At 50.4% G+C, this 26,522-nt stretch overlaps 1 protein-coding gene across 33 annotated transcripts in view; it reads right to left on the reverse strand.

Annotated features, from left to right (window-relative positions):
• The window catches only part of SPECC1 (sperm antigen with calponin homology and coiled-coil domains 1), a 237,481-nt gene that overhangs the window by 111,200 nt on the left and 99,759 nt on the right, over nucleotides 1–26,522 (reverse strand). For 5 of the 33 annotated variants that reach the window (XR_014821946.1, XR_014821954.1, XR_014821955.1 and 2 more), the window contains exon 1: nucleotides 15,006–15,181. The exons of 26 other annotated variants lie outside the window; for them this stretch is intronic. Coding sequence is in view for 4 of the 7 variants with exons in the window: in XM_021066296.2 (XP_020921955.2) it covers nucleotides 15,006–15,045 (40 nt within the window). In the remaining 3 variants the exon portion in view is untranslated. Of the gene's footprint in view, nucleotides 1–4,091; nucleotides 4,383–15,005; nucleotides 15,182–26,522 lie in introns of those variants that run through there. 2 more of the 33 variants (XM_084986335.1, XM_084986343.1) reach the window with 2 other exon arrangements.

The following is a 26,522-nucleotide window of genomic DNA, read 5'->3' on the forward strand; positions in this document are numbered from 1 at the left end:
GCTCAGTCTTCTCGTGGGAAGAGGCCGAGGTTCTCTGCTTCTCACAAACCCCAGCCCAGCCCAGCCCAGCCCAGCCCAGCCCAGCGGTTTAGCAGCCACAGGCGGACCCTCCCCCGGGAGGGGAGGCTGGCGGGAAGCAGAGGCTGAGGAGTAGCTTGAAGGGAAAGTTTATCCCCCAAACAGAGGCACTTCCGAGGGTGAAAACAGCAGGACTAGCAAGCAAACAACTGGCAAGGGGCGCTAACGGGGACGTGTGGACCTGCGGTCAGCCTGCAGCGGGCTGGGCTGTGAGGTCCGCTGAGGGGCGCATCAGGCGAAGGGCAAGGACGGGGGGGCTGAGGGTCACGGGACACCGCGGACACCAGGAGTGGCACGGACGACACAGGTGTGCGGGGGCGTCCTGCTTAAGGCTCATCTGAACAGCCGCCTGGGGTGTCGTCACTAACTGGGAACAGGACGAGCTCTCCAGAGATGCTGCAAACTGTGCCCCACACTCGCTCTTCTTCCCGGTTCGGAGAAGCGCCTCTGGCTTAGACACATCTGGTGTCCAGGTGTACGGGGCCAGACCAGCGGCAGCAGATGGTACCCCGGGGGTGGGAGGAGGACCAGAATGCTGACCAGCATGTGAGCCCATGGGTCAGGGCTGGTGACAGAACTGACGCTGACACTGATGGTCTGAGCCAACAAAAGGGGGCGGGTGGTAACACTTTCAGGACGATTTTGTATTGCAATGGCTGGCAGGAAGCTCTGGAGACCAGAAAACATTAGAAAGAAGAGGTCATTTCAATACAGAGACTTTGTGAAATTGGAGTCACTGCTCCAATGACTGTCACTGCTTCATTTTCTTTCTTTCTTTTTAGGGCCGCACCTGCAGCAGATGCAAGTTCCCGGGCGGCTAGGGGTCCAATCGGAGCTGCAGCGGAGGCCTACGCCACAGCCACAGCAACACCGAGCCACATCTGTGACCTGGGGAGGCAATGCCAGATCCTTAACCCACTGAGTGAGGCCAGAGATCAAATCCGCATCCTCACAGATACTAGTTGGAAGCCTTTTCTTTTTCTTTCCTTCTTTTTTTTTTTTTTTAGGACCACACCTGTAGCATGTGGAAGTTCCCAGGCTAGGGGTCAAATCAGAGCTGTAGCTGCCGGCCTACGATCCAGCCACAGCAATGCCAGATCCTTAAGCCACTGGGCGAGGCCAGGGATTGAACCCGCATCCTCATGGATAGGGTTCATAACCCAGTGAGCCTCAGCGGGAACACCCCTAGTCAGGTTCTTAACCTGCTGAGCCACAGTGGGAACTCCAACCACTGGATTTTCACTTTTTTTTTTCTTTTTTTTTTTTTTTTTGTCTTTTTGTCTTTTGTTGTTGTTGTTGCTATTTCTTGGGCCGCTCCCGCGGCATATGGAGGTTCCCAGGCTAGGGGTCTAATCGGAGCTGTAGCCACTGGCCTACGCCAGAGCCACAGCAATGCGGGATCCGAGCCGCATCTGCAACCTACACCACAGCTCACAGCAACGCCGGATCGTTAACCCACTGAGCAAGGGCAGGGACCGAACCCGCAACCTCATGGTTCCTAGTCGGATTCGTTAACCACTGCGCCACGACGGGAACTTCCACTCTTTTTTCTTAGTAGCCTACAATTACTGATGGACCATCCCTACCAGGGAATACAGGACAAAAGCAGAGAGACACAGAAGATCAGGATGTCAGGGAAATTGTGAGAGCCATACACAAACCAAACACAGCGGCACCCCGCAACACAACACACTGTTAACCTGCAGAAAGACCCTGTTGCACCCCAGCTCTGGTCCAGGCTGCAAGCACAGAGCTCCATGTGACCCTGCACCAACGTGCTCAGACTGAAGAGAGGGCAGAAGAGACCAAAATAAGGCTGGAAAGAGATAATTTTCATAATGGTGCCACGGGCACTCTGAATAGGCCCTTTGTTGATCTGTTTGTAAATCAGAAGAGAAGCTCAGACTGCTGATAATTCAACCTTCCAATTTTTTTTCTTTTAATTTGGCTGCTGGTGCTAGAGAAAAAGGCAGCACCAATTAGAGGAGGGAGATGAATTCTTTGGCAGATAAAACAAGAGGGGACTTTCAAGGGCCCTGGAGGTGGGTGGCACTGGTTCTTTGCTGGATAGAGTTTCAGGTCAAAACTTAGGACTTTCCAGGTTTGTCATAACCCCTATCGTAACTCTCATCCGTAATTAGGCTTCATTTGGAATCGGTGCTGGAAACGAGGGAGCACAGAGAGCGGCGGCGGCGGCGGCGGGAAGACTCACTTGTCTAGAGAAACAGAGCAAGGGTCGGAAGAAAGGGGCAGAGGCAGAGGGACGCAGGTAGGAGAGGACTGACTGACAGAGGAAGCTAGGACTTGGGGGGCGGGGGGTCTCTGTGACAGGCGGGACCGGGACAACAGTGGGCAAGGGCCCCGTGCCAGCCCCCCGGGGGTCGCCCGGCCCAGGGCATCAGGTTATCTCTGCAGTGGCCTGGAAGGCGGAAAAACTCTTTCCATGAGACCAGCTTCTCCCTGGATTCCGTAACACAAAATGCTTTTTCAAGCCTCAATGTTAAGTATCTGGCCCACCACACTCACTCTGAAATATCAAACCTACTTTCTGCCGAGAATTCAAAAATGCCCTGGCGATGCAAGGGGCAGCTGCCATCAGCTCCTCAAAACCCTGCTCTGTGCTGGGGGCTCTGCGCAGGGCGGGGGGACGACGAGTAAGACGGACACAGGCTCCCAAGGGGTTCCCACTGAGCTGGCGGGGCGCCGGCCGCCGGTCAAGGTCTGCGGGAAGGGGGCCGCCGGGGCCGCGCCGGCGGGTGGCCGGGAAAGGACATCCTGTGGAGGGCGACGGCAGGCGGGGCGCAGGCGAGGCCGCGCGAGCCGGGAGGTGGGGCCGGGAGCGGCCCGGGGAGCGCCTTGTCGGGGGACCTTGCACCCCCGCCCCCCCCCATGCCCCGTGCTGCTTCTGACGCGGCCGACGGCTGGCCCCGGGGACCGCAACCGCGGGAACACCTGAAGGACAACGGGATGCAAGAGCCCCGGACTCGTGGCCAGCAACACACGCGGGCGTCGCTCTCCACGGCTGAACTCCCCGCCTCCGCCATCCCCAAAGCGTGTCTCTCGGAAAGTTTAAGTGCAAGGTCACAGGCTGCTCGAGGCAGAAGCGACCCTGCACACACAGGCGACGAGGGCAATGAGAGAACGTCAACTGACAATTCACCTTCCCTGTTAAGGACTTTTTTCCAAAAGGGGGACTGAGAAAAATCTGATTTAAAATTTCATGAGAAGGTCCCAACGTGGCTCAGTGTTAACGAACCCAGCCAGCATCCATGAGGACGAAGGTTCGCTCCCTCGCCTCGCTCAGGAGGTTAAGGCTCTGGCGTTGCTGTGAGCTGTGGTGTAGGTCGCAGACGCGGCTTGGATCGGGCGCGGCTGTGGCTGTGGCTGTGGCCGGCAGCTGTTGCTCCAATTGGACCCCTCGCCTGGGAACCTCCATATGCCACGGGTGTGGCCCTAAAAAGACAAAAACACACACCAAAAAACCAAATAAAATATCATGAGGTGCACATTTACAAACCAAGCCGATCCTGAGGCCTAAAAAGAAAAATCACCACCTCAAGGGGGTTGCTCAAGAGCTATTCTACAAAGTCCAGCAACGGTTTCCGACCTTGGAACCCGTAATTCCTCCGTGCGCCAGCACATCTGTGTCGTGATCCGGGCGTCCAGCTCTGGGATGTGAGCTCAGGGCGCATATACCAAGAGGATGAAACTCCCCTGGCTTTATCGTGAATGTGACCCCCCCACACACACTTTTTTTTTGGCTGCACCCAGACATGCAGAAGCTCCCAGGCCAGGGACGGAACCCAGGCCACAGCAGCGACAACGTCAGATCCTTAACCCGCTTTGCCACCAGGGAACTCCGTGACCTTTTCATAAAGCCTTGTTTCTGGTTTTCACTAACTGAAAGTGCGCTACTGCTCTGTATACACACCCCCCACACACACAGGTGCAGGCACGAATATGCACATTCACACACACACACACGAACACACTCGCGTGTCTGTGCTGGTTACCTTGTTGCATTCTCACTAGTTCCAACAGTTCTTCAGTCGACGCTCCTGGCTATGCTGAGAGGAGAATTACAGCCTCTACAAATAAAGCTAATTTTGTCTCATTTTTAAGAAACATTCTTTAAAAATCTGACTGCTTCGGCTGGTCTCTCTGAAAACAATGTCCTCCAAGGCACCGCCGTTTGGTTCCTGACCTCTGCAGGAAGGCTTTTAGTTTCCTGTTAAGCACGGTGTGTGTGCAGCTTTCAGGCCATTTTATTTATTATCTTAGGAAAGAATCCATTCATTCCTAGTAAATGTTTATGAGGTAGCTGTTAAGTGTTATTAAATGCACTACTGACATACAGTGAGACGAAAATTTTTTCTCTTTAAATTAACGATGTTGTAAATTCTATGTATATGATAGTATTATCGCCTTCTTGGAATAACCTCCATCGTTTTTCTTAAGAAGTGGTGTACTGTTTTTAAAAGGCATTGCTGGAGTAAATGTGGCTTATGTCTCACTCAGCACATGCACATCTATACTAGTGAGTCCTCTGGCTTTCCTTCCAGCTCTCCCTCCAAAAGTCTTTGGTATTAGGAGTGGCATTAAAACTGTTAGCCTCCACTAAAATAAACTGAAAATGTTTTCCATCTTTTATGTACCCTCAAGTATTTTTCAAGCTTCTATTGTTTGAGCATCACCTGCACAATTTTGGCTATATTTGCATTTACCGGTCCTATTTTATATTTAATACCTTTCTGTATAAACTTAATATTGACTCACTTTTTTAATCAACCTTGTCCTAAGCAACATAGATTCAATGAACGAGTTCTAATGAACACATTTTAGTTTAATTTTTAAAATAAGAAACAGGAAGTTCCCGTCGTGGCGCAGTGGTTAACGAATCCGACTAGGAACCGTGAGGTTGCGGGTTCGATCCCTGCCCTTGCTCAGTGGGTTAAGGATCCGGCATGGCCGTGAGCTATGGTGTAGGTCACAGATGTGGCTCGGATCCCGCGTTGCTGTGGCTCTGGCGTAGGCTGGTGGCTACAGCTCCGATTCGACCCCTAGCCTGGGAACCTCCATATGCTGCGGGAGCAGCCCAAGAAATAGCAAAAAGACCAAAAAATAATAATAATAATAAAACAAAATAAAATAAAATAAAACAGTCATCAGTCTATACCTGAAATCACTACCCTCTGTACCCTCTGCAGTACAGTACTCCTCGGGAAGAGATGCACTGGACAGCGTGAACCCGCACAGAAACGCGACTTTTCTGAAGGCCTTCATCTAGACCACCTCCTGGGTTCAGGATTCCTCCTGGAGCCTCTTCTCAAGCTACATTGCGGCGTCTTCCAAGATTACGCTTCTACCCAAGTGTTTCACTGCTTCGTGAATTCAAGAAAATTTCAATTTCATCAAAAACTTCTATTTTTTATTCTATTTTTTTTAAAATCTCCACATCTCTGAGAATATACATTCTTCCACTGCTAATTTGGGCTGTTTGTGTTTTCCTTTTTTCTTAGTCTAACTACAGTTTTATCTACCTCATTGTATTAACAGGGAAGCTATTAGATTTTTTCCGTCGTTTTTTTTCTTTTTTGTACGTTCATATATTCATTTAACAAATATTTACCAAGTGCCAATCATGTGTCAGGAAACGTGCCAGGTGCTGAGAATAAGAAGGGCCATAATCGGCTTCATTAGTTTCTGCCCTCTTTATTTTCTTACGTTTTTGCTTTGTAGGGCTGCACCTGAGGCATATGGAGGTTCCCGGGCTAGGGGTCGAATGGGAGCTACAGCCACCCACCTACAGCCACGGTGACAGCAACACGGGACCAGAGCTGCATCTTCCACCCACACCACAGGTCACAGCAGTGCCGGACCCTTCACCCACTGAGTGAGGCCAGGGATCAAACCTGCAACTTCATGAATACTAGTCGGGTTCTTAACCCGCTGAGCCACAACAGGAACTCCTCTGCCTTCTTTAAAAATCCCCTCCTGTTTTCCCAGATTTATTTTGTTGTTTATTTTCCAGTTTCCTGTGTATAGCACCTAATTCATTTATGATAGCAAAAGTCTTCAGAGGAATGAATTTACTTACTCTTTGTAACTTTATGAAGTATTTCATAACTATCTTTCTAAATGATCTATAACTGAAAACGTTCCTATTTCGGTCAAAACATCCAAGCGGTTTTTTAGGTGTAACTGACATATACCATTACACAAGGTTCAGGCAGGGAACAGAACGCTGTGCTATGCGGGGCGCGGTGGTCACAGGAAGTCTGCTTACTGGCCGGTCCCCAACCAGGCACAGAGTGATGCACTTTCCCAGCAGCTCTCAAATACACCACACGTACTATTGACCATGGGCACCACGCGGTACCCAAACGGACTACGTTTTTAAAATTTCAATTTTATTGCTCTAATGATCACACAGGGGCCAGTGACATTTCCCCTAAGAGACGAATGAGGTTTTCTTTCTGCTCTAGGACAGACCAATGTTTTAACCATTCCAAGAACAATCTGGAAGAACCATCTAAGACACTCTGTTGAATGCCCTCATGCTCCATCTGAGTTTTTCTAGGCATGTCTCATATAACAGCACTTGCTTCGCGGCTTCCACTGTTGTGCTAGTGTACGGCATTTTGTAACTGCCATTTCTTTCTTCTCGAATTGCACTTTTTTTTTTTTTTTTTTTTGGTCTTTTTGTCTTTTCTAGGGCCGCTCCCGCGGCAAACGGAGGTTCCCAGGCTGGGGGTCTAATCGGAGCTGTAGCCACCGGCCTACACCACAGCCACAGCAACTCAGGATCCGAACCACGTCTGCAACCTATACCAAAGCTCACGGCAACGTCGGTTCCTTAACCCACTGAGCCAAGCCAGGGATGGAACCCGCAACCTCATGGTTCCTAGTCGGATTCATTAACCACCAAGCCACAATGGGAATTCCTTGAATTGCACTTGTATCAGTGTAGACGGTCCTGTCTGATTAAGGTTCTTTTGTGTGTGGGGGGGGGTGTCTTTAACTGATACTATTGGTTCAGCAGCCAATTGTAAAGTCAGACAAAGCCACGGAGATAGTCACAATGAAATTATATTTTGCTTTACAATCAAGAAAGATACCGCCTTACCCGACACAAAGTGCAGGAAAGTAGGTAGCCTCTATCAAGTCAAAGGCCTTCTGAGTCAGAGGGAAACTACTTACATATTTTAACTGCCAAAGAAGTGCAAACTCTAATCAAGTGATAAGGCGCCTGGAACAGAGGTCTCGTCTCCTACCAGGAGCCACAAAGAATAAATAAAACATAATTTGAATTTGAATCTAAGGCACAAGGACATGACCACTTCCTGCATCAAGCTGCAAAGACAGTGTCGCAGAGACACTACAAAGACTTCTGAACCTAGAACGCTATACCCCGGCAAAGCATCAGTAAGGCAGAAGGCGAAACAGAGGGATCCTCAGAGGCTGGACCATGCCTGGTCCAGAGGCTGGACATGCCACGATGGTCCAGGCATCAGCCACAGCAAGAGGTGCTCCAGGACCTCCTCCCTGCCCACAGTCTCTGTTGCTTAAGAAACCTCAGCAGGCTGAGAAGGCAACCCCAAAGTACATGGGATAAAAATCCCAATACTGTTTATTATCTGGACGATAACTCTTGGGTAAACATTTTAAATTCGAGAAAGGTTTAGAATCAAGTAGAGAAATAGTGAAAATAATGAAGCAAGTAGTAATAGTATTATGGATTAAGAAATACCTGCACTTTGGAATTACGTGTTTAATGTTCCAGAGAACTGGACCCACCAAGGGTTATAGAGCGGCCTCGTGGTTCCGATTTAAAACGTGTAACTGGAATGTGTACAATGCGTAAATGAGTTCCCTGGTGGCCTAGTGGGTAAGGATCTGGTGTTGTCACTGCTGTGGCGTGGATTCGATCCCTGGCCCAGGAACCTCTACATGCCTCAGGCACAGACAGAAAAAAAAAAAAAAGAATAAAATGTGTAATTGAAAGTGTGCATCTAGGAGTTCCCATCGTGGCTCAGTGATCAATGAATCCGACTAGGAACCATGAGGTTGCAGGTTTGATCCCTGGCCTCACTCAGTGGGTTAAGAATCCAGCATTGCTGTAGCTGTGGTGTAGGCCGGCAGCTGTAGCTCTGATTCAACCCCTAGCCTGGGAACCTCCATATGCCGCAGATGCGGCCCTAAAAAGACAAACAAACAAACAAAAAGAATCACTGTGTTTTTAAGAATAATTATTAAATTTTTAAAACTTTTAAAAACTAGACTTGTTTGTCAGTCAGACTTTAACAGGAACCTGAATATATTAAACAAATTCTATTGGTTAATAAATATTGGTTAATAAATATTAATCAAAGATTCCCTTAAATAGTGATTATTAAATTTTTCCTAATTTAAAATAACAAGATGCTAAACTTGAAAGCTTTCTTCCCAACTAGTTTTTTTTTTTTTTTTTTTTTTGGCTGTGCCCATGGCATGTGGAAGTTCCTGGGCCAGGGATCAAACCCGCACCACAGCAGTGACCCAAGCCACAGCAGTGACAATGCCAGATCCTTAACCTGCTGAGCCACAAGGGAACTCCTTGAACTAGTTTATTATTCACAACTTCAATTCTGGTAATTTTAAAAATCAAAGTAACATAAATAAGCTTTTCTGCAGCATATATATTTTGTTTTCTGCTTTAATCTAGAAAAAGAGGATCTTTTTTTAAGTGAGTTTAACCCATCACAGATATATTTGATTCTCATTTTTTTTTACTATGTGTTATAACTGATCTTTTTAATCCTCAAAGGCTGCATTTTTCTAAAGTATGTCTCTATGGACACTAGTTCCACTTTGAAATTCTTCCACAGAACAAAATACATCTGAGAAAAATGCTGTATTATCTTCTTTGTGAATATTGTAAAGACTTATGGATCCTTGAAATCTAAAACTAAGGACAACAGAAGCCAATAACTCATCTGCTCAAGCCCTCCAACCAACGCTACTCCCCTCCGCCTTAACTCCACACCCCAAACTGCTATGAATAAGATGATACAGAGCATAACAAACAATTTTGGAAACAGAAAATACATTTGATGAAATTTTTTAAATCAACAGGAAAACTGGAAGAGAAAGGTGAACCTAGAGATGAGAGCGTACATCAAATTTCAGCAACAAAGGATCACAGGAGATGCTCCCGCTGAAGCCAAGGAAAGGCACGAAAGAGAAGCAGGATTCAAGAAGCCGTGGGCTCACCCAGGGCAACAGGACCAGAGGGCAACCACGTCCAAACCGCACACTGAGTCGCAAGGCCAGGAATAGTAACAACGACGCTTCCGAGGCCCTTTCTAGGACAGGTCAGCCTGTTCTCACCCTTCATGTGTTTCAACCTATGAATGAGCACAACACCCCAAAGACGGAGATTAGACCACTACCCTTTTTCTAGGGTGAAATCACTTGCCCAAAGTCTCCCAGTGACTTAAGTGGGATCTGAATATGCAGTCTGGCTCCAGAGCCCAAGCTCTTAACCCTCGGGCCCCCTGTCTTTAAGAAGACGACTTCTCTGCAACGACCTGTCGAATCAAGACGGCTAGGAGAGGAAAAGCATGCTAAGGTAACTACTTCCGTTTTTAGGGCCTCCCTTGCACCTGTGATGTAAGGAGGTTCCCCACACTAGGGGTCCAATCCGAGCTGCAGCTGCTGTCCAACACCATGGCAACGCAGGCTCTAAGCAGCGTCTGTGACCTACACCACACCCCACAGCCACCGAAACACAGCATCCAAGCCTCGTCTGGGACCTACACTGCAGCTTGTGGCAGCACCGAATCCTTAACCCACTGAACAAGGCCAGGGATCGAACCCACATTCTCGTGGATACTGTCAGGTGCTTAATCTGCTGAGCCACAAGAGAACTCCAAGATAATTTTATTCATTCATTTGTTTATTTATTTAGTCTTTTTAGGGCTGCTCCCATGGCATATGGAGGTTCCCAGGCTAGGGGTCCAATCAGAGCTGCAGCTGCCAGCTGCCACCACAGCCACAGCAATGCAGGATCCGAGCCGCATCTTCGACCTACACCACAGCTCACAGTAACCCCAGATCACTAACCCACTGAGCGAGGCCAGGGATCAAACCCACAACCTCATGGAAACTAGTCGGATTCGTTTCCGCTGAGCCAGGACGGAAACTCCCAAGATAATTTTAAAAATAAGTAACAACAGTACTTTCCAGTCTCCTGACATCTTCTGTTTTCCTGCTGGCACAGATCACAAGCTGATGACAGACGCTCACATTTCTCTTCTACACCTAAAAGCACTACCTGGTTTTCCAGTGAGTAATAGAGAAGCGATCCTATAGTTTAAATGCTGATTGGTTTTCAATTTTTAGAACCAACCTACAAACATGCACAGAAGATTTAACAGTACGGATGAGGAAATAGAACATTCTAACCACTGAAAGTAGACCACGAATAGGTCTGGTTGGAGCGTGTGAGTGGAAAAGATAGATGAAATTTAGGGACAGCATATGCCCATTTACCTAGTAAAGAACTTGCTCAGAGCGGCTTGGTCAAAAAGCACACGTGGTAAATGATAAAAGATTGCCCTAGAATTTTTGTCTTTTGACTGAAAGTTTCTGTTTTTAACATTTTAGCCACGCCCACACCACGCGGAAACTCCCTGGCCTAGCAGGACAACACCAGGTCCTTAACCACTAGGCCACCAGGGAACTCCTGAATGAAAATGTCACACAGCAAAGTCAGAATTTTACAGATGTTTACAACGACATCCCCACAGCTTTTTTCCACCACTAACACTTGACTAACAACAGACTTAGAAAACTTAAGTATGACTGCAGGAGTGGGGAGGAGAGGACTCTAATATTAAAAGTGTGCTTAATTGCTCACTTTCGGTGAGGGTTATTAGACAGCCTTGAAAGCTAATACACCAGGAAACATTAGAGGAACAGCATACTGTGCAGAATTATAGACATAACTACCATTTTTTTGAAATGCATCCAAAAAAATACGAGGAGCTCCCGCTGTGGCTCAGCAGTTAACACACCCGACTAGCATCCATGAGGATGCGGGTTCGATTCCTGGCCTCACTCAGTGAGTTAAGGATCGGGTGTTGCCATGAGCTGCGGTGTAGGTGGCAGACGTGGCTCAGGTCCCTCGTTGCTGTGGCTGTGGTGTAGGCCCTCGGCTACAGCTCTGATTGGACCCCTAGCCTGGGAACCTCCATATGCCTTGGGTGCAGCCCTAAAAAGCAAAAATAAAATAAGGGAGACTAATGGGTGGATAGCGGGATGAAGAGAAGGATGAAGCAAATGTAGCGAAATGGTCACTTCGGAGTCAACGTGGGGGGCCCACGGCTGCTCACCGTGTGATCTTTCCACTTTTCTGAGGACAGCTTCCTAAGAAGAGGCCGCCACAGACCAGACTGAGAGCGGATGCCCCCGGCCTCTGCTCGGCACTCGCAGACACGCATCCCAGCGCTCAGCACCCGTGGGGCTGGTGGACTGTGGCAGAGGAGCTGGCCCCTCCGGGCACACTGAGACCTCCCCACCCGCCGAGCCAGCGCTGAGGACCGAAGCCCGGGCCTCCCCAACGGCCCCCAAGTCACGGGGCCAGGATGCCAGGGAGAAATCAGCTTTTACGGTCGAAGGGGCTGTTTTGGAATCATCTTTAACCACAGTTGGCACCAGCTGCAGCGAATACAGACATTCCCTGAGGGAGGGAGGGCGGAAGCGTTTCCTTTTGTTTCCTAACAGCTGTAGGCACTGTTTAAACACATTTGTGCAAATTTAAAGCAAAGAGTCAGCAGGTAGCAGCCATCAGGGCGAAGAGGCAGAGCCTTCTGAGCATCTTCCAAGGCCTCCTTCAGCGCACTGGGCACCTTCGTGTGAACATAAACTGGCACCCCTCCCTCTGGGTTGATCCAGCCTTCCCTAAGTGCACTCATTTCTTTCCTCCCAGATGCCCATGAACAGTGCACAACCTGCACAACTGCCCAGCAGCCCCCTCTGGCCATGCAGGCGCTGACGACCTGCAAACGGAAGGTCCATTAACTGAGAGCCGCAGGAAGTGAGCGATGCGCCCTCCTGTTCTGATCCCAGCTGCCCTCATTCAAGCAAACCGTCATGCCTTCGACGTGATCCACTTCTCCTGTTCATCCTGTGATACCAAAGACGTCACAATGACTCAACTCGGAGGATCGCAGACCCCACAAGGAGGACTCTTGCTGCCAAGGCTGCTCAGGCCAAGGCTAGAAAAGCAGCAGCAGCTGAGGACCTGCCTTCGGCCCCGAGCCTACCCCTGGAGGTGGGTGGGGTAGGGTAGGGGTTTGAGCTGGGCTGTTCCCTCATTTGCCCTTTGACAGCCCTGCCCTGTCCCAGCAACGGAGGCCCCGAGGGGTCAGCCATGAGGTGTGCCGCCTGGATCTCTATTCGAGAAAGAACTTGGCATTCAGCTGCAAGGACGGCGGTTAGGTGACACCTCCAGCTGTTCGTGCCACCAGACTCAGCATGGCTCTTGAGCTGAAGGCACACTTCTCCTAGGCAGCCTCCGGGAAGAGTGCCCGGGCGAGGGGACTTGGGGCCAGCCCTCTCTGCCCAACCTGGGACTGCTCCACTGCGCAGTCCGCTCTGGGGCTCCCCGGGTGGTTGGCCAGGGCTTGGTCACCGGCACGGCTCTCTGCCCACACCTGCTGCTTCCTCCTTCTCCCGGCAGGGGTGCGGGGTCTGCGTCCCGGTCCCAAGGTTTCCCGCCCAATTCTGCTCCCACCCCTTCTGTCTCCCTCAGGTGGTACCTCTAGTAACCCTCTTTCATTCCCAATTCTGTATCAGTGTCTGCGCCTCAGAGGACAAAAGTGACACGACACAGGAACCACGTAAGACCAGCCCTGGGTGTGACTCTGCCTCGTCCAACCTCCCTGTCCCCTTCCCCTCGACCACTCCGCTCTGGGCCTTGCTCTGACGACCCGCTCAGGCACTTGTTCTGATTCTAGTCCAGGGCACAAGTGCCGGGGGAGGCCCCCGCCGTGTCCCAGCCCCACACACAGTAAAGCAGATGGAGGCTGCATTAATCTTTAACAAAACTCTCTTCCGGGATCTACTGGCACATTCGGCGGCATTTCATCACAGCCCCGAGATCACCTAGAGTTAAACACTCGCTCTCTGCCAACAATGGCCTAGCGTCATACTCTTCCCTACACAGCAGCAGCTTTCCCCGCAGCAAATCCAACTGAGTTCCCACCCTGAAAAATAGTCAAATAAGTCACTGGCATAGAGTGTCCTTTTCATGTCCTTGCCATTAGAGCACTTTGAAAAGCAAGGTCACTCAGAAACTGGAACACAAGCACCCAAATTGCTCTTAAAACTACCAAGACGGGCAGTTTTCTTTTTGACACTAAGGAAATAATACACAATGGTTTTCATGATACCTGGGCAGGTGCGTACTAATGAAAGGTGTTTTTAAAATGCTATGTAGCCTTTGCCTAATAGTTCATCACAGAGCTGTTTATGGCAAAGGCATTAATTTGCAAATATTGGCTGTTTTGCCCAAAGAAGTTTTGGCTGCGTGCTGTGTAACTCAGTCACCCCCAGGTGATCCACGCAGTACCCCCACCTCTAGAGTTTTTCTTCCCCATCTCCCAGTGCAGCGAAGTGTTCCACCCTGGTGGTTGTATCCGTCCAGGGTCACACCTCTGCCCGGCCTCAAGGACATGGCCTGGCCCCGCTTGGCCTCCCTTCTGAGGTGAGTGAAGAGCGACAGACCGAGGCGGGGAGACCCAAGTCCAGGCTACGGCACTGTCCCCAAGGAGAGGGATAAGGCGCCTGGACAAGTCGCTCCGCCTCTCAGGGCTTCAACTTCCTTCTTCAAACTCAACTTTAAAAGGGGCTCACTGTGTTCCCGGCGTGTCTCAGTGGTTAACCAACCCGACTAGAATCCATGAGGTGGAGGGTTCAATCCCTGGCCTTGCTCAGTGCGTTAAGGATCCAGCATTGCATTGAGCTGTGGTGTAGGTCGCAGAGTGGCTCGGATCTGGCGTTGCTGTGGCTCTGGTGAAGGCCGACGGTTACAGCTCTGATTGGACCCCTAGCCTGGGAACCTCCACATGCTGCGGGTGCCGCCCTAAAAACACCAAAAAAAAAAAAAAAAAAAAAAAAAAAAAGATCAGAGTCCTGACTCTGTCACTGAAACACACACCTGTCACCTGCCAGCCCAGGACTCAAGTCCTAGGTCGACCATCTCTCTCCAACTGACCAAGATGCAATTTCTGAGACGAAACGAAATCCCACTTGCCCCTGACAGTGCAGATATGCTCTGCTTTGCTTTTAAAATCAACCCCGCGGTCACCAGCCTCTAACTCTGTGCAGGAGGCCAGGAGGACCAACCAAGAGATGAAAACCAGAAGCCAGCTGCTCTCCAGCAAGCTCGCTCCATCTCGGAGCAAATGAAAATTTGATAAGCCAGGGAGCGTGCGGTGTCCCAGAATAAGCACTGGCTATTTTTGAGTAAGAAACAGAGTCTAGCCCCGGGTCTGAGGATGAGTAACCGATCTGCTGACGGGCCGCCACCTTCCACGGGACTCTGGAAAGTGTGGGACGCGCACAAGGACAATGCCCTCAAAGTCCGCACGAACCGCCGGCCCGCGCGCACGGCGACAGGAGGGCGACCCCGGCCCCCGCGGCCCCGCCCCGCCCCCGCCCGCGGCCCGGGCTCCAGGTGAGCCGGCGGCGCTTCCCGGTGGCGGCGCGGGCACAGGTGAGTTCACCGCCCTCGCGGCGCATTCCAGAGGCGGGGCTCCCCGCCCGGGAACTTCGCCTTCCGCGGCCCCCGGCGCCCGCGGGCAGCGCGGCCCGGCCCGAGGCGGTGGGGGAAGGGCGCCCGGCGGGGAGGGGGCGCGGCGACCCCCGCCCGCCAAACCGACCTGCTTCGGGGTCCTCGGGCCGCCCCGAGTGGTTGCCCATGCTCGCCGGCCTCCGGCAGCGGCCGGCCGGCCGCCTCGGACGGCGTGTCCACCGCGCGGCAGCTCCCGCCGGCTCGGGCTGGCGAGGCGGCTGCGTCCGGCGGGTCCGCTCCAGTCAAAGAAAGGGCCGGCGCCTCCGGTCCCCGCGGCCGCCGGCCGCTCCGCTCCCACTCATCTGCATGCGGCCCGCCCCTCATCTGCATGCGGCCCGCCCACCCCGACACCGGCGGCCCTCCTGACGCGGCCCGCTCCCCTTATCTGCATGCGGCCCGCCCACCTCATCTGCATATCGCTCTAGCGTTCGGGGAGGGGCGGGGGCGGGGCGCGGCCGCTGCCCGACTTCCGGCCCCTAGGGGCGGTCGCCGAGAACTGCAGCTGGACACTGCAGGCTGGAAAAACCCCACTGCGGGGAGGCTGAGGCCAAGTGTCACAAGAAAGGCACGGTCTCGCGCGTGAGAAATCAGACCTTCGGGAAAACCTGGGGATGGCGCAGGACAGGCGCTTCGGAAGTATTTTTTGGTACTTAGTACGTCTTTGAATGACCGAGCAGACGAAGAGACCGCCCCTCCTTTCGAGGAGGAGGTGGTGAAGGAGACGCCTTAACAAAGACTTCATTCTCCCAGGTGAATGCTGCCACCCGTGAGAAAAATGCACGCCAGTCGCAAGTAGAAACTGCTATCAGGAATGACTTAGGGAAATTACCCTGAACGACGTTCACAGCTGGCCGGACGGAGAAGACGCCCGGACCTCACTAAATCTTGCAGTGGAAGGTCTCTACTGGGGAAATAAATCCGTGAGCGGCACGGCTGCTCCACCCCTGCATCGCCTGAACACGGGTCCCTGCTCAGCTCTCCTTCAGCATTTAGGTCACTGCTGGTCACTCTCAGCAACTCACAGCAGTTCATTCCCTTGGCATCCAGGACATCCCACGCCCTGAGTTTTCCGCCGTCGCCCGGGTGCTCGTCTCCGTCCCCTTCACTGCCGGCATCTCTAGACGCCGAGTGCCCAACACCCAGTCACCTCTCTCCAACTTAGCCGTCGCCTGTCTCACTTGCTCATCGAGTCCCGCCTGTGTATCTTCAGCCTGGCACTGCATTCTGAACTCCAGGCTCACCTGTCCAACTGCCTTTTTGACACCTCCCGTTGATGTCCGAAGAGGCATCTTCAGGCTACCGGGAACAAAACCAAATTCTAGATTTCTCCCACCGCTCCTAGGCACCATCTCCACCAATGGAATATGTCAGGACGCACGTGCTAATGCCACCACATCCCAGCACCTCCGCCCGCTTCCATGGCCACCACCCGGACCAGCCAACGGTCGTCTCCCACCAGCGTCACTGCAACTGCCTCCTGACCCGTCTCCCTGCCCCTGTCCCCACCCCTTTACATAAGAGAGTGACGCTTCTGAAACCCAGGTCACGGGGGGTCCTGTCATGGCACAGTGGAAACGAATCCAAGTAGTATCCATGAGGATGCAGGTTCGATCCCTGGCCTCGCTCAGTGTGTTTGGGATCTGGTGTTGCCCTGATGAGGGCAAAGATGAGGCTCGGATCCCGCGTTTTGTGGCTGTGGTGGAGGCCGGCAGCTGTAGCTCCAATTCGACCCCTAGCCGGGAACTTCCTGATGCCGCAGGTACAGCCCTCAAAAGCAAAAAATTAAATAAAATAAAAATTAAAAAAAAAAATAAAGATCAGGTCAGGAGTTTCCTGGTGACCTAACAGATGAAGGATCTGGTGTTGTCACTGATGCAGCTCTTGTTGGATCCCTGGCTTGGCAACTTCTGCAGGTCAAGGGCGAGGCCAAAACAAAACAAAACAAACAAGGTCAAATCATGTCACAGCTCCAGTTAGACCGCTCCAATGGCCTTCCGTCTCACTCGGAGGAAAAGCCAAGCCCTTACAATGGCCCCCTCCGCCAGTGGGCAAGCCTTCCCCTCCCTCACCGGCCTCGCTACAGTGGCCTTCTCACTGTTCCTCAGATAAGCCACGTTGCTCCCACCCAAGGGAGCTTCGCACCTGCTGTTCCCTCCCTGCCTGAAAAGCCTTTCCCCTCATTCCTATGTCGCACAGACCTCTCACTTCCTAGGTCTCTGGTCAAATGTCACTCTTTCTATTAAGAGGAGCTTCTCTTGTCAGACCACAGTAACCAGAACCCTCAGCACACAGTCCCCTCTGCTGGCCTTCGGGATACTTCCCGCCCTCTAGTCAACCACACAGAGACGTGTCTCCTGGTTGCTGTCTCTCCTGGAACAGGACGAGATCCGGGAAGGATGCTTGAGCTCATAGGCTGTACTGTACCACCTCTTGCACGTTCCTTCTTCTGGTAGTAGTTTCATGAGTTAGTTTCTCCAACAAAACTAGTTTGTCCACAGGAGTCATGGTTCTATTTCTGTAACCTACGAAACCTGGCACAACACAGAGCACACAGAAGCACGTCTACTAAGAAAAGGAAGTTGCATGGGGTGATTTTAGAACAGAAATGCACATAAGACCAAGTTCGACACATCCCCCTTTGCCTTTTTTTTTTTTTTTTTTTTTTTTTTTGTCTTTTTCCCAGGGGTCAAATTGGAGCTGCAGCTGCCCGCCTACACCACAGCCACAGCAACACCAGATCCAAGCCGCATCTGTGACCTACGCCACAGCTCATAGCAATGCTGGATCCTTAACCCACTGAGCAAGGGCAGGGATCAAGCCTGCGTCCTCATGGATACTAGTCGGGTTTGTTACTGCTGAGCCACGACAGGAACTTCCACCCCCACCCCCCCTTAAAAGTGAGAATAAGCACAGAACAGCTGGTTGACTTCCCAAGATATTTTTGAACCCATCAACAAAGGGTGAGTTTGTGACAAAACTTCAGTTTACAGCACAGTTACATACTTATCCCATGAGTCATCGTATTAATCCCAGAAAGTGTTATGCAATTAACGTGTGTCTCTTCCAGAAAATCGGACAAGTACGATACCACCCCAAGATACATCCTGGACAGCCATGACGCTCGGTTACGATGCAAAATATCCAGTCAGGTCCTGTGTGTGTTTCATCCCCTGCACAGTGTTCTGACCGCGCCTCTCTTGTCTCTGCTGTCACTCAGCCTTTCCTTCTCACACCAGTGAATCAGCGACAGCACCAGCTCCCGTGATGCTCTCAGTTTCCTGCCACTCTAAGCCCTCCTCCACTCGACTCGTCGAGCGTGCAACTCCCACCGTCACACCTCTGCTTACAAAGCTCCCCATGACGCCCTTCTGCCTTTAGGATAAGTTCCCAGTTCTTCATACCTGTAATCTTGAACCCCACCTCTGCCCCTGTTACCCCAGCCTCAGCTTTCAAAAGGACACCCACGCTTTATCTCTCAGCGACTCGAAGCCAGTTTGGTGTCCTCAACAGCCCTACCGTCTTGGGCGTCCGTGCTTTCATATCTGCTGAATTCCCTCTGATCTGATACTCTTCTGTAACCTGGCCGCCTGCAAATGGCTCTTCGTTCTTCTCAATTCTTGGCCAGGCATCCCTTTCTCTGACAGGAATGCCTGCCCCAGCCGGAATCAAATGCTGCCTTATGGTGCTTCTGTCCCTTGTTAATGCTTGTTGTGTTTCCCACAAAAACCATGTTATTTCAACTATTCTTCTTTAGAAGACTGTGGAACTCTGAGTGGCAGTAATGCTGTCTTAGTCACTTTTGCACCCACAGCTAAAAGACACTAAAGTAAATTATATTTTTACTTCCTCTATAATACACCTAAAACCAAACTTCCCAAAATAGTTCTGTGATGGTCACTTGAACTTCCGAAGGATTCTTTGCTGTCCAGAGAAATGCTGTGTTACTGACATGAAAAGGCTAAACAGAACAAAAACATCGAGTCTGCCCCAATAATTATAACTTTAACAAAATTCGAATTAAACTTGAACTTGATGTGTTTATTCCAAAAGTCACCTGGAGGAATACGGGCATTGGAAAGCCTAAGAAAATTTGGAAGAGGAAGAATAATGAAGGGAGATTTGCCTTATTAGGATCAAATACATGTCATAGAATTACATGAGAAGAACAAATGTGATTGCGACACAGTGGAAATTCCCCCCAAACAGATTTAAAACAATTTAATATAGGAGTTCCCTCCGTGGCACAGTGGGTTAAGAATCCGACACTAGCGGGTTGGGTCACTGCAGAGGCGTGGGTTCGATTCCCCGGCCCAGTGCAGTGGGTTAAAGGATCTGGTGCTGCCACAGCAGTGGCTTGCTTTAAATTCCTGGCCCGGGAACTTCCATATGCCTCAAGTGCAGCCATGAAGTGAAAAAAAAATTTAATCTAAAGTAGCCCTTCGAATTAAGTGAGAGCCTCATTTACTCTTTCTGCCAAAAATAAATTCCAATTTGATAGAAACTGAAGGGTAACACAGGAAAATATCGAAGTCCTAGAAGTAAGCATCCCATGGGTGAATATTTTTGGACTATACGTCCTTTTTTTTACTGCTCAACATTTCATTCTGAACCGTTGCAGGTGTATAGGAAAGTGTGACGTGACAAAAGTACCGCAGTGACCAGCTTCTATGTCCATCCCCCACACTTCGGCCCAACTGCACACATGTCACCACGTTGGCTTTTTGTCTCATCCCCTCTCCAGGCTCCTCTGCAGCGCAGGCTGTTGCTGACGGCACACGACTCGTCCCTTCCCCCGCACGGGCTTCCAGCACCATCTCCCAACGCGCTCGCCCGCGACCCCATCATCACACGACAGAGAATGCTATTTTCAAAATACCGTAAGGTATACAGTCCCTATTGAGAGTTCCCCAAGCGTCTCCAAAATGTCTTCTTTCAAAAACTCAGGATGCCGTCGATGTTAAATACTGCTTAAGGAAGACACGTCCCAAGAACAGCCCTGATCAGTAATGGTTTTAGCTTCGGACAGAGGCTGCCTGACAACAGCAGGCAGAAATTTAACGCCCTCCTGCTGGTTATTCCTGAGGGCAGGGCTCACCACCTCCAGTCCCAGCCATCACCGAGGAAAACAGGTCTTCTAAAGAGAACTCTGAAAGCAGGCCTGGGAGAAGTCAGGCTGTGGGGATCACACCAGCGGGGCAAACGACAGCCGCCCGCCCCATGCCAGGGGCACAGGGTACAATCCTAGGGGAATCGGAGCCCTTACCTGGGGGGGCTGTGGGGGGAGATGACGTGCTCCACTTGGTAAGTGACTGCAAAAATATTCCAGGGGCCTCGAAAATGCCTGTGATGCTTGTTTTGAAGGCGCAACAGTGCAGAGTTCTTGTCCTGGCTCAGTGGGTTAAGACCCTGGCTAGTATCTATGAGGATGTGGGTTCGATCCCTGGCCTCGCTCCGTGGGTTAGGGATCCGGCGTTGCCATGAGCTGTGGTGTAGGTCACAGACGAGGCCCAGATCCTACGTGGCTGTGGCTGTGGTGTAGGCTGGCGGCTACAGCTCTGATGAGACCCCTAGCCTGGGAACTTTCATATGCCTCAAGTGCAGCCCTAAAATTAAAAAGAAAAAAAAAAAAAAAAGAGCAAGAGTGTAATTCTAAGTGGCCGTATTTACGCAATGTGTGATTTTAAAGGTAAGAGTGTAAAAGTTGATAAATCAAACATTAAAAGTATGTATTTCCTATTCCTTCTATATCGAAATGGTTATTTAAAGAAGACCAAAAAAAGGTTTTTAAGAGTCTTCACTGAGTATAAGGACCCCTTGACATTCAAGCATATAGAATAATATGTTCATGGCACTATGTCTTCACGCTCTATTAGATCATCCGCAATTGGTACATCTAGAAGTAAATCTGCACGGGTATGTGGCAAATTACTCCAACAGCCATATCTGAAGAACAGGGTCACAGAGGAATTGCTTTTTCTATAGCAAGTATCTCTAATGCCTTAACAATAAACATATCTTACTTTTATGATCAGAACACATGAAAAGGAAAAAAAATGCAGATCCTTAAACCCAGCATTCTTCTAGGAATGTGTTAAAAAAAAAAATGACAAATCTACATCAATACCTCGCTTCCAAGATTTCTTTTTTTTTTTTTTTTTTTTTTTTTTTTTTGCTTTTTAGGGCCGCGCCTGCGACACATGGAGGTTCCCAGGCTAGGGGTCCAATTGGAGCAACAGCTGCCAGCCACAGCCACGCCAGATCCAAGCTGCATCTGCAACCTACACCACAGCTCACGGCAACACCAGATCCTTAATTCACTGAGCGAAGCCAGGGATCGAACCCACAACCTCATGGTTCCGAGTCGGATTCGTCTCCCCTGCGCCACAATGGGAACTCCCAAGGTAATAATTCTTAACATTTGTTGAAAAATAATTACATGCCAGGAACTCTTCTAGGTCCTGTTTATTTATTTATTGGCCACACCTGCAGCATGTGGAAGTTTCCGGGCCAGGGATCGAACCCGAGCTGCAGTTTTGACCTGCGCCACAGCTGTGGCAACACTGGATCCTTAACCTGATGTGCCACACGGGAACTTCCTGTACTGTATATATTTTAATTGATTTAATTCCTTACAAAAATCCAACGAGCTAAAACTATTTTTTAACCCAAACAAAACCTTAGGAAATGACGGAGAGGGTACCTGGCGGGAGGTTCCCCAGGGATGAAGTGGCAGAGCCAAGATTTGAAACTGGCCTGTCGGGGGTCTCCCAGGGCAGGGCCACTTTGGAGACTGACCAGGAGGACCAGCCGCGCGTGGAGCTGTGCCCGCGGCTGTGATGCCGACGGGTGAAGGGCTACAGGAGGAGAAAGAGCACGTGGGGCGAAGGCCGACAGAACCAGACGCAGGCCTCGGAGAGCTTCCCCGGGGGCATCCAGTCGGCTGTGCCGCGCTCCTCCGCAACGGCGCGCCAACGCCAGGGCGATGCTGCCCCGGGGAAGCCTTGCTAGAGAGCGGGGCCCCTGGGTTTTACTGGGGGCTGATCGCACCCAACAAGAGTGCTCCAGGCTTCCACTGGGCAGGCGGGAACTCAGCGTCACCCAGGGCGACCCCCGCCGTCAGTGGGTGGGGGAAGCCATTCTCAAAGCCAAGCTCCCAGAGGCCAGCCCAGCCCCGATGCCCAGCCGCCCAGGCTGGCAGGCGCACTTTTTTTGCCCAGGGTCCAGGTGCCCAGGCCACCTGTGCTCTTAACTGTCCAGCACGTCTCTTCCGTTTGTAACAGCAAAAAGCTGGGGAAAAACCTTCAGGGTTCAACACAGGGGGCCTGGTTAAGTAACCTATGACCCAGCCATGCGACGGCGCCCCACGCAGCCCCCGAACAACGTGCCTCTCTGTGAAGTTATGAGAGCAATGGCGCATATATTAAGGATGTAATTCTCAATTTTGTGGGTAAACAAACAAACGAAAACATCTGGAGACAAATACACAGATAAGCAGGAAAGGGTTTGGAACATTTTTTTCCTAAGGGTCTGATCCAGTGGCTCTATTTGAGTCGAGGGGGTGAGATTTTTTATGTCCTTTATGCTTTTTTTTGCCTCTCCATATGTTTTTTATTTTGCTGTAGTGCACATGGACTGCTTTTTGCCTTTGTAACTTGAAAAATTCACTTTGAAGAAAAAAATCACATGTAGTCCCTAAATAATTTCATGTAAAACTGCTTATATTTTTCTGTTTCTAGGAGTCGTCTTTAAATAGTTATCAATCCACTACAAGTACAATTATTGAACATGTGGTCATTTCTTCCCCGCAAGACTGTTAAGGAATGAGCTTGGGAGTTCCCGTTGTGGCGCAGTGGTTAACGAATCTGACCAGGAACCATGAGGTTGCGGGTTTGATCCCTGGCCTCGCTCAGTGGGTTAAGGATCCGGCGTTGCCATAAGCTGAGGTGTAGATGGCAGAGGCGGCTTGGATCCCGCATTTCTGTGCTCTGGCGTAGGCCGGTGGCTCGAGCTCCGATTAGATCCCTAGTCTGGGAACCTCCATATGCCGCAGGAAGCGGCCCTAGAAAAGGCAAAAAGACAAAAAAAAAAAAAAAAAAGAATGAGCTTAATCTGAAAGCTTAATAGAAGACAGTTTGAAGTTTTGACTAAACACTGAAGACTCTACCATTTTTTAAAATAACATGACCTCAAACTTTCATTTAAAATATTTATTATGAAACACTTCAAACATATACAAAAGTAGAAAGAAATACTACAATGATTCTCTATGTACCTATCAACCCAGTTTCAACAACTATCAATTCACGGTCAATCTTGTTTCAAATACCATCATCCACCTCTCCCCCAGCCTCAATTATTTTGAAGCAATCCCAGGCATCCTATGTCATTAGTAAATATTTCAGTATGTGTTTCTAAAGACAAGGACTCTTTCTTTTTGAAAAAAACAAAACCATAATCCCATTATCCCAACTGAAAAATTTAACAATAATTTATCAAATAGCTAATCAGAGTTCATATTTCCACTTATACCAAGACTTTTTAAAAATCCTGATCCATACCACAACTTACTTATAAAAATGCCAAAAAATCCAAAACACTAACAACATCAAATGCTGGCAAAGATGCGGTGCAACGGGAACTCTCATTCACTGCTCACAAGAATGTTAAATGGTAGAGCCACTTGGGAAAACAATTTGGCAGTTTCTTACTGAACTAAACATATCCTTACCACATAACCCATCAATCACGCTCCTTGATATTTATCCAAATGCATTGGAAGGGTACAGCCCCACAAAAGTTGGCACAGAAATGTCTACTTTATTCATCAATGGCAAAACGTGGAAGAAGCCAAGACGGTCAATAGGTGAATGGATAAACAAACTACGATGTGTCCATATCATTCAGCGTTTAAAAAGAAATTGAGAAAAAAAGAGGCTGTCAACAGATTAAGAAGACATGGTACATATATACAATGGAATATTACTCAGCCATAAAAAAGAATGAGATAATGCCGTTTGCAGTAATGTGGATGGATCTAGACATGATCATACTAAATGAAGTCAGTCAGAAAGAGAAAGACAAATGCCATATGATGTTGCTTATAGGTGGGATCTAAACTATGGCACAAATGAGCCTATCTACAGAACAGAAACAGACTCACAGACCTAGAGAACAGATCTGTGGTTGCCAAGGGGGAGGGGAGAGGGAGTGGGATGGAGTGGGAGTTTGGGATTAGCGGATGCAAACTATTATATATAGACTGGAGAAACAACACAGACCCAGTAAATAGCACAGGGAGCTATACCCCATGTCCTGTAATAAACCACAATGGAAAAGAAAATGAAAAGGAATATGTATATGTATAACTGAGTCACGTTGCTGCAGAGCAGAAATTAACAGAACACTGTAAGTCAACTATACTTCAATGAAATGCTTAAAATAAAATTAAAAAACAAAAAGAAACGAGGAGTTCCCTGGTGGCTCTGGCATTGTCGCTGCTGTGGCTTGGGTTCAATCCCTGGCTGCGAACTTCTGCATGCCAAGGGTGCCTTCAAGAAAAACCTCACACCAAACCAAACCAAAACAAACAAAAAGAAATGAAGTGCCAAGCCACAAAACGACATGGAGGGAACTTCAATGCAGACTGCAAACTGTAAAAAGCCAGTCTGAAAAGGCTGCATCCCACGTGACTGCAGCTGTGTGACATTCTGGAGAAGACAAAACTACATGGACGAACGCAAGCAGTAGGGAAAGGGAGAGCGGACTCGGGGCATTTTTAAGGTGGTGAAACTATTCAGGCGACACTCCCGTGCTGCATACATGTCACTATACATGTGCCCAAACCCACAGAATGTGCACCCAACCCAAAGACTGAACCGCAGGGTTAACCATGGACTCTAGTGAATAACAAAGGATCTCTGCTGGCTCGTCAGGTAGCAACTGGGCTCCATGAATGCAGGCGGTGAAGAACGGGGGACACCTGGGGTGGTGGTCAGGGAACATGGGAACTTTCGATACTTTCCACTCATTTTCTGTGAACCCGAACCCTCTTTAGACAATAGTCTATTCCTTCAAAAAAAAAAAAAACAACATGATCCAAATAGTCACCTCAGACTCAAAGGAACACCCCAAAACAGGTAGAACAGACGCTGGCAATCACCTGTCCATCAGCCGTTTCCTTTCTTGTTAAAAACCTCAGGATGACGCTGACGGAAGGGCACGCTGTTCTCAGCTCAGGAAGGAATCTTAATTGCACGGCCCAAGCCAATCAGAGTGACTGCCTCGCCCTTGCTAGTGACTGGGGACGACTGGCAGGAGGGGTTGCGGGAGCTCTCTCTCCGTTGGGGAAGAGGGGGACAGACTGGAGGAGAGGGGACACGCTGGAGGAGAGGGGACAGACTGGAGGAGGTGCCCTCTTCTTGCCCGGGGTCTGCCCTCTCTCCTGCTGGTCCCCAGCACTGCAGCGGCCAGCCCCATCACCACGGCAGGGGAAGCCGGCTGGAGGGCCATGCCAACCGCTCGGGAGGGTGGACCCGAAAGACGGGAAGAACTGGCCCCCAATTAAGCCACCCTCGAGTCGCCTACTCCTGGTTTCGTTGCAGAACACGGTATGAACTCCCCCGGTGTCGGTGTCCAGTGAGTCAGAACGGACCTGACCTGGTGGCTACTCCTTCTCTCAAGCTCAGGGCGATTCGCGACTTGCCCCAGGCCGAGGAGCCGAAAAGGCAGGCGCTGGAGCTGAATCGGGCCTGCCGCTTCCAGAGCCCTGGTCTCGCCTCCTCGACCTCCCCGCCTCCAGGAGAAGCGGGGCCGGGATCTCCGAGGAGCCACTGGTTCGGGACGGAGAAAAGCGAAGAGCCTGATGTAATTTATTTTTTATTTTTTTATTTTTTTGTCTTTTTCACCATTTCTTGGGCCGCTCCCGCGGCATATGGAGGTTCCCAGGCTAGGGGTCTAATCGGAGCTGTAGCTGCCGGCCTACGCTAGAGCCACAGCAACGCAGGATCCGAGCCACGTCTGCACCCTACATCACAGCTCACGGCAACGCCGGATCGTTAACCCACTGAGCAAGCGCAGGGATCGAACCCGCAACCTCATGGTTCCTAGTCGGATTCGCTAACCACTGCGCCACGACGGGAACTCCCCCGATGTAATTTAAATACGTGACTGCAAAGCCGCGGGAGAAGAGCTGGCAAACCCACCCCAAGGACAGAAAACACACTTTCCACCTGCAGCAGGGCTTACCTTAAACACGGGTAACGTCGCTACACGCTACACGGAGGCGGGTCGGGAGCAGGATGGCCGGCAGCACGATCGACCCTTCCAGCAAAGTTCCCATTGTCTGCGCTGGTCTCGGCCGCTGACTCACGGCGACCGCGTCCAGGCCGCCCCCCAGCCCGCCGGGAGCCCACGGGGGCGCTATTATCCAGCCCCACCTTCCCCGGAGCTTCGTAGGAGCACCACCCACGCACCACGGGCCTTCAGGTTCTGACCTTCACATTGTACGTGAAAGACGGGCCTAGACGGAAGAGCTACCTGCGCCCAGGTGAATGTACAGGTGAGCGTGGGCCTCCCCAGTTGGCCGCGTCTAGGAGCACAGCAGGGG

This window comes from Sus scrofa, chromosome 12 (assembly GCF_054392235.1).
Source record: "Sus scrofa isolate SSC_HxYL_T2T_F1_AM1 chromosome 12, Sscrofa_HxYL_maternal_Yorkshire_Landrace_v2.0, whole genome shotgun sequence".
NCBI lineage: Eukaryota > Metazoa > Chordata > Mammalia > Artiodactyla > Suidae > Sus > Sus scrofa.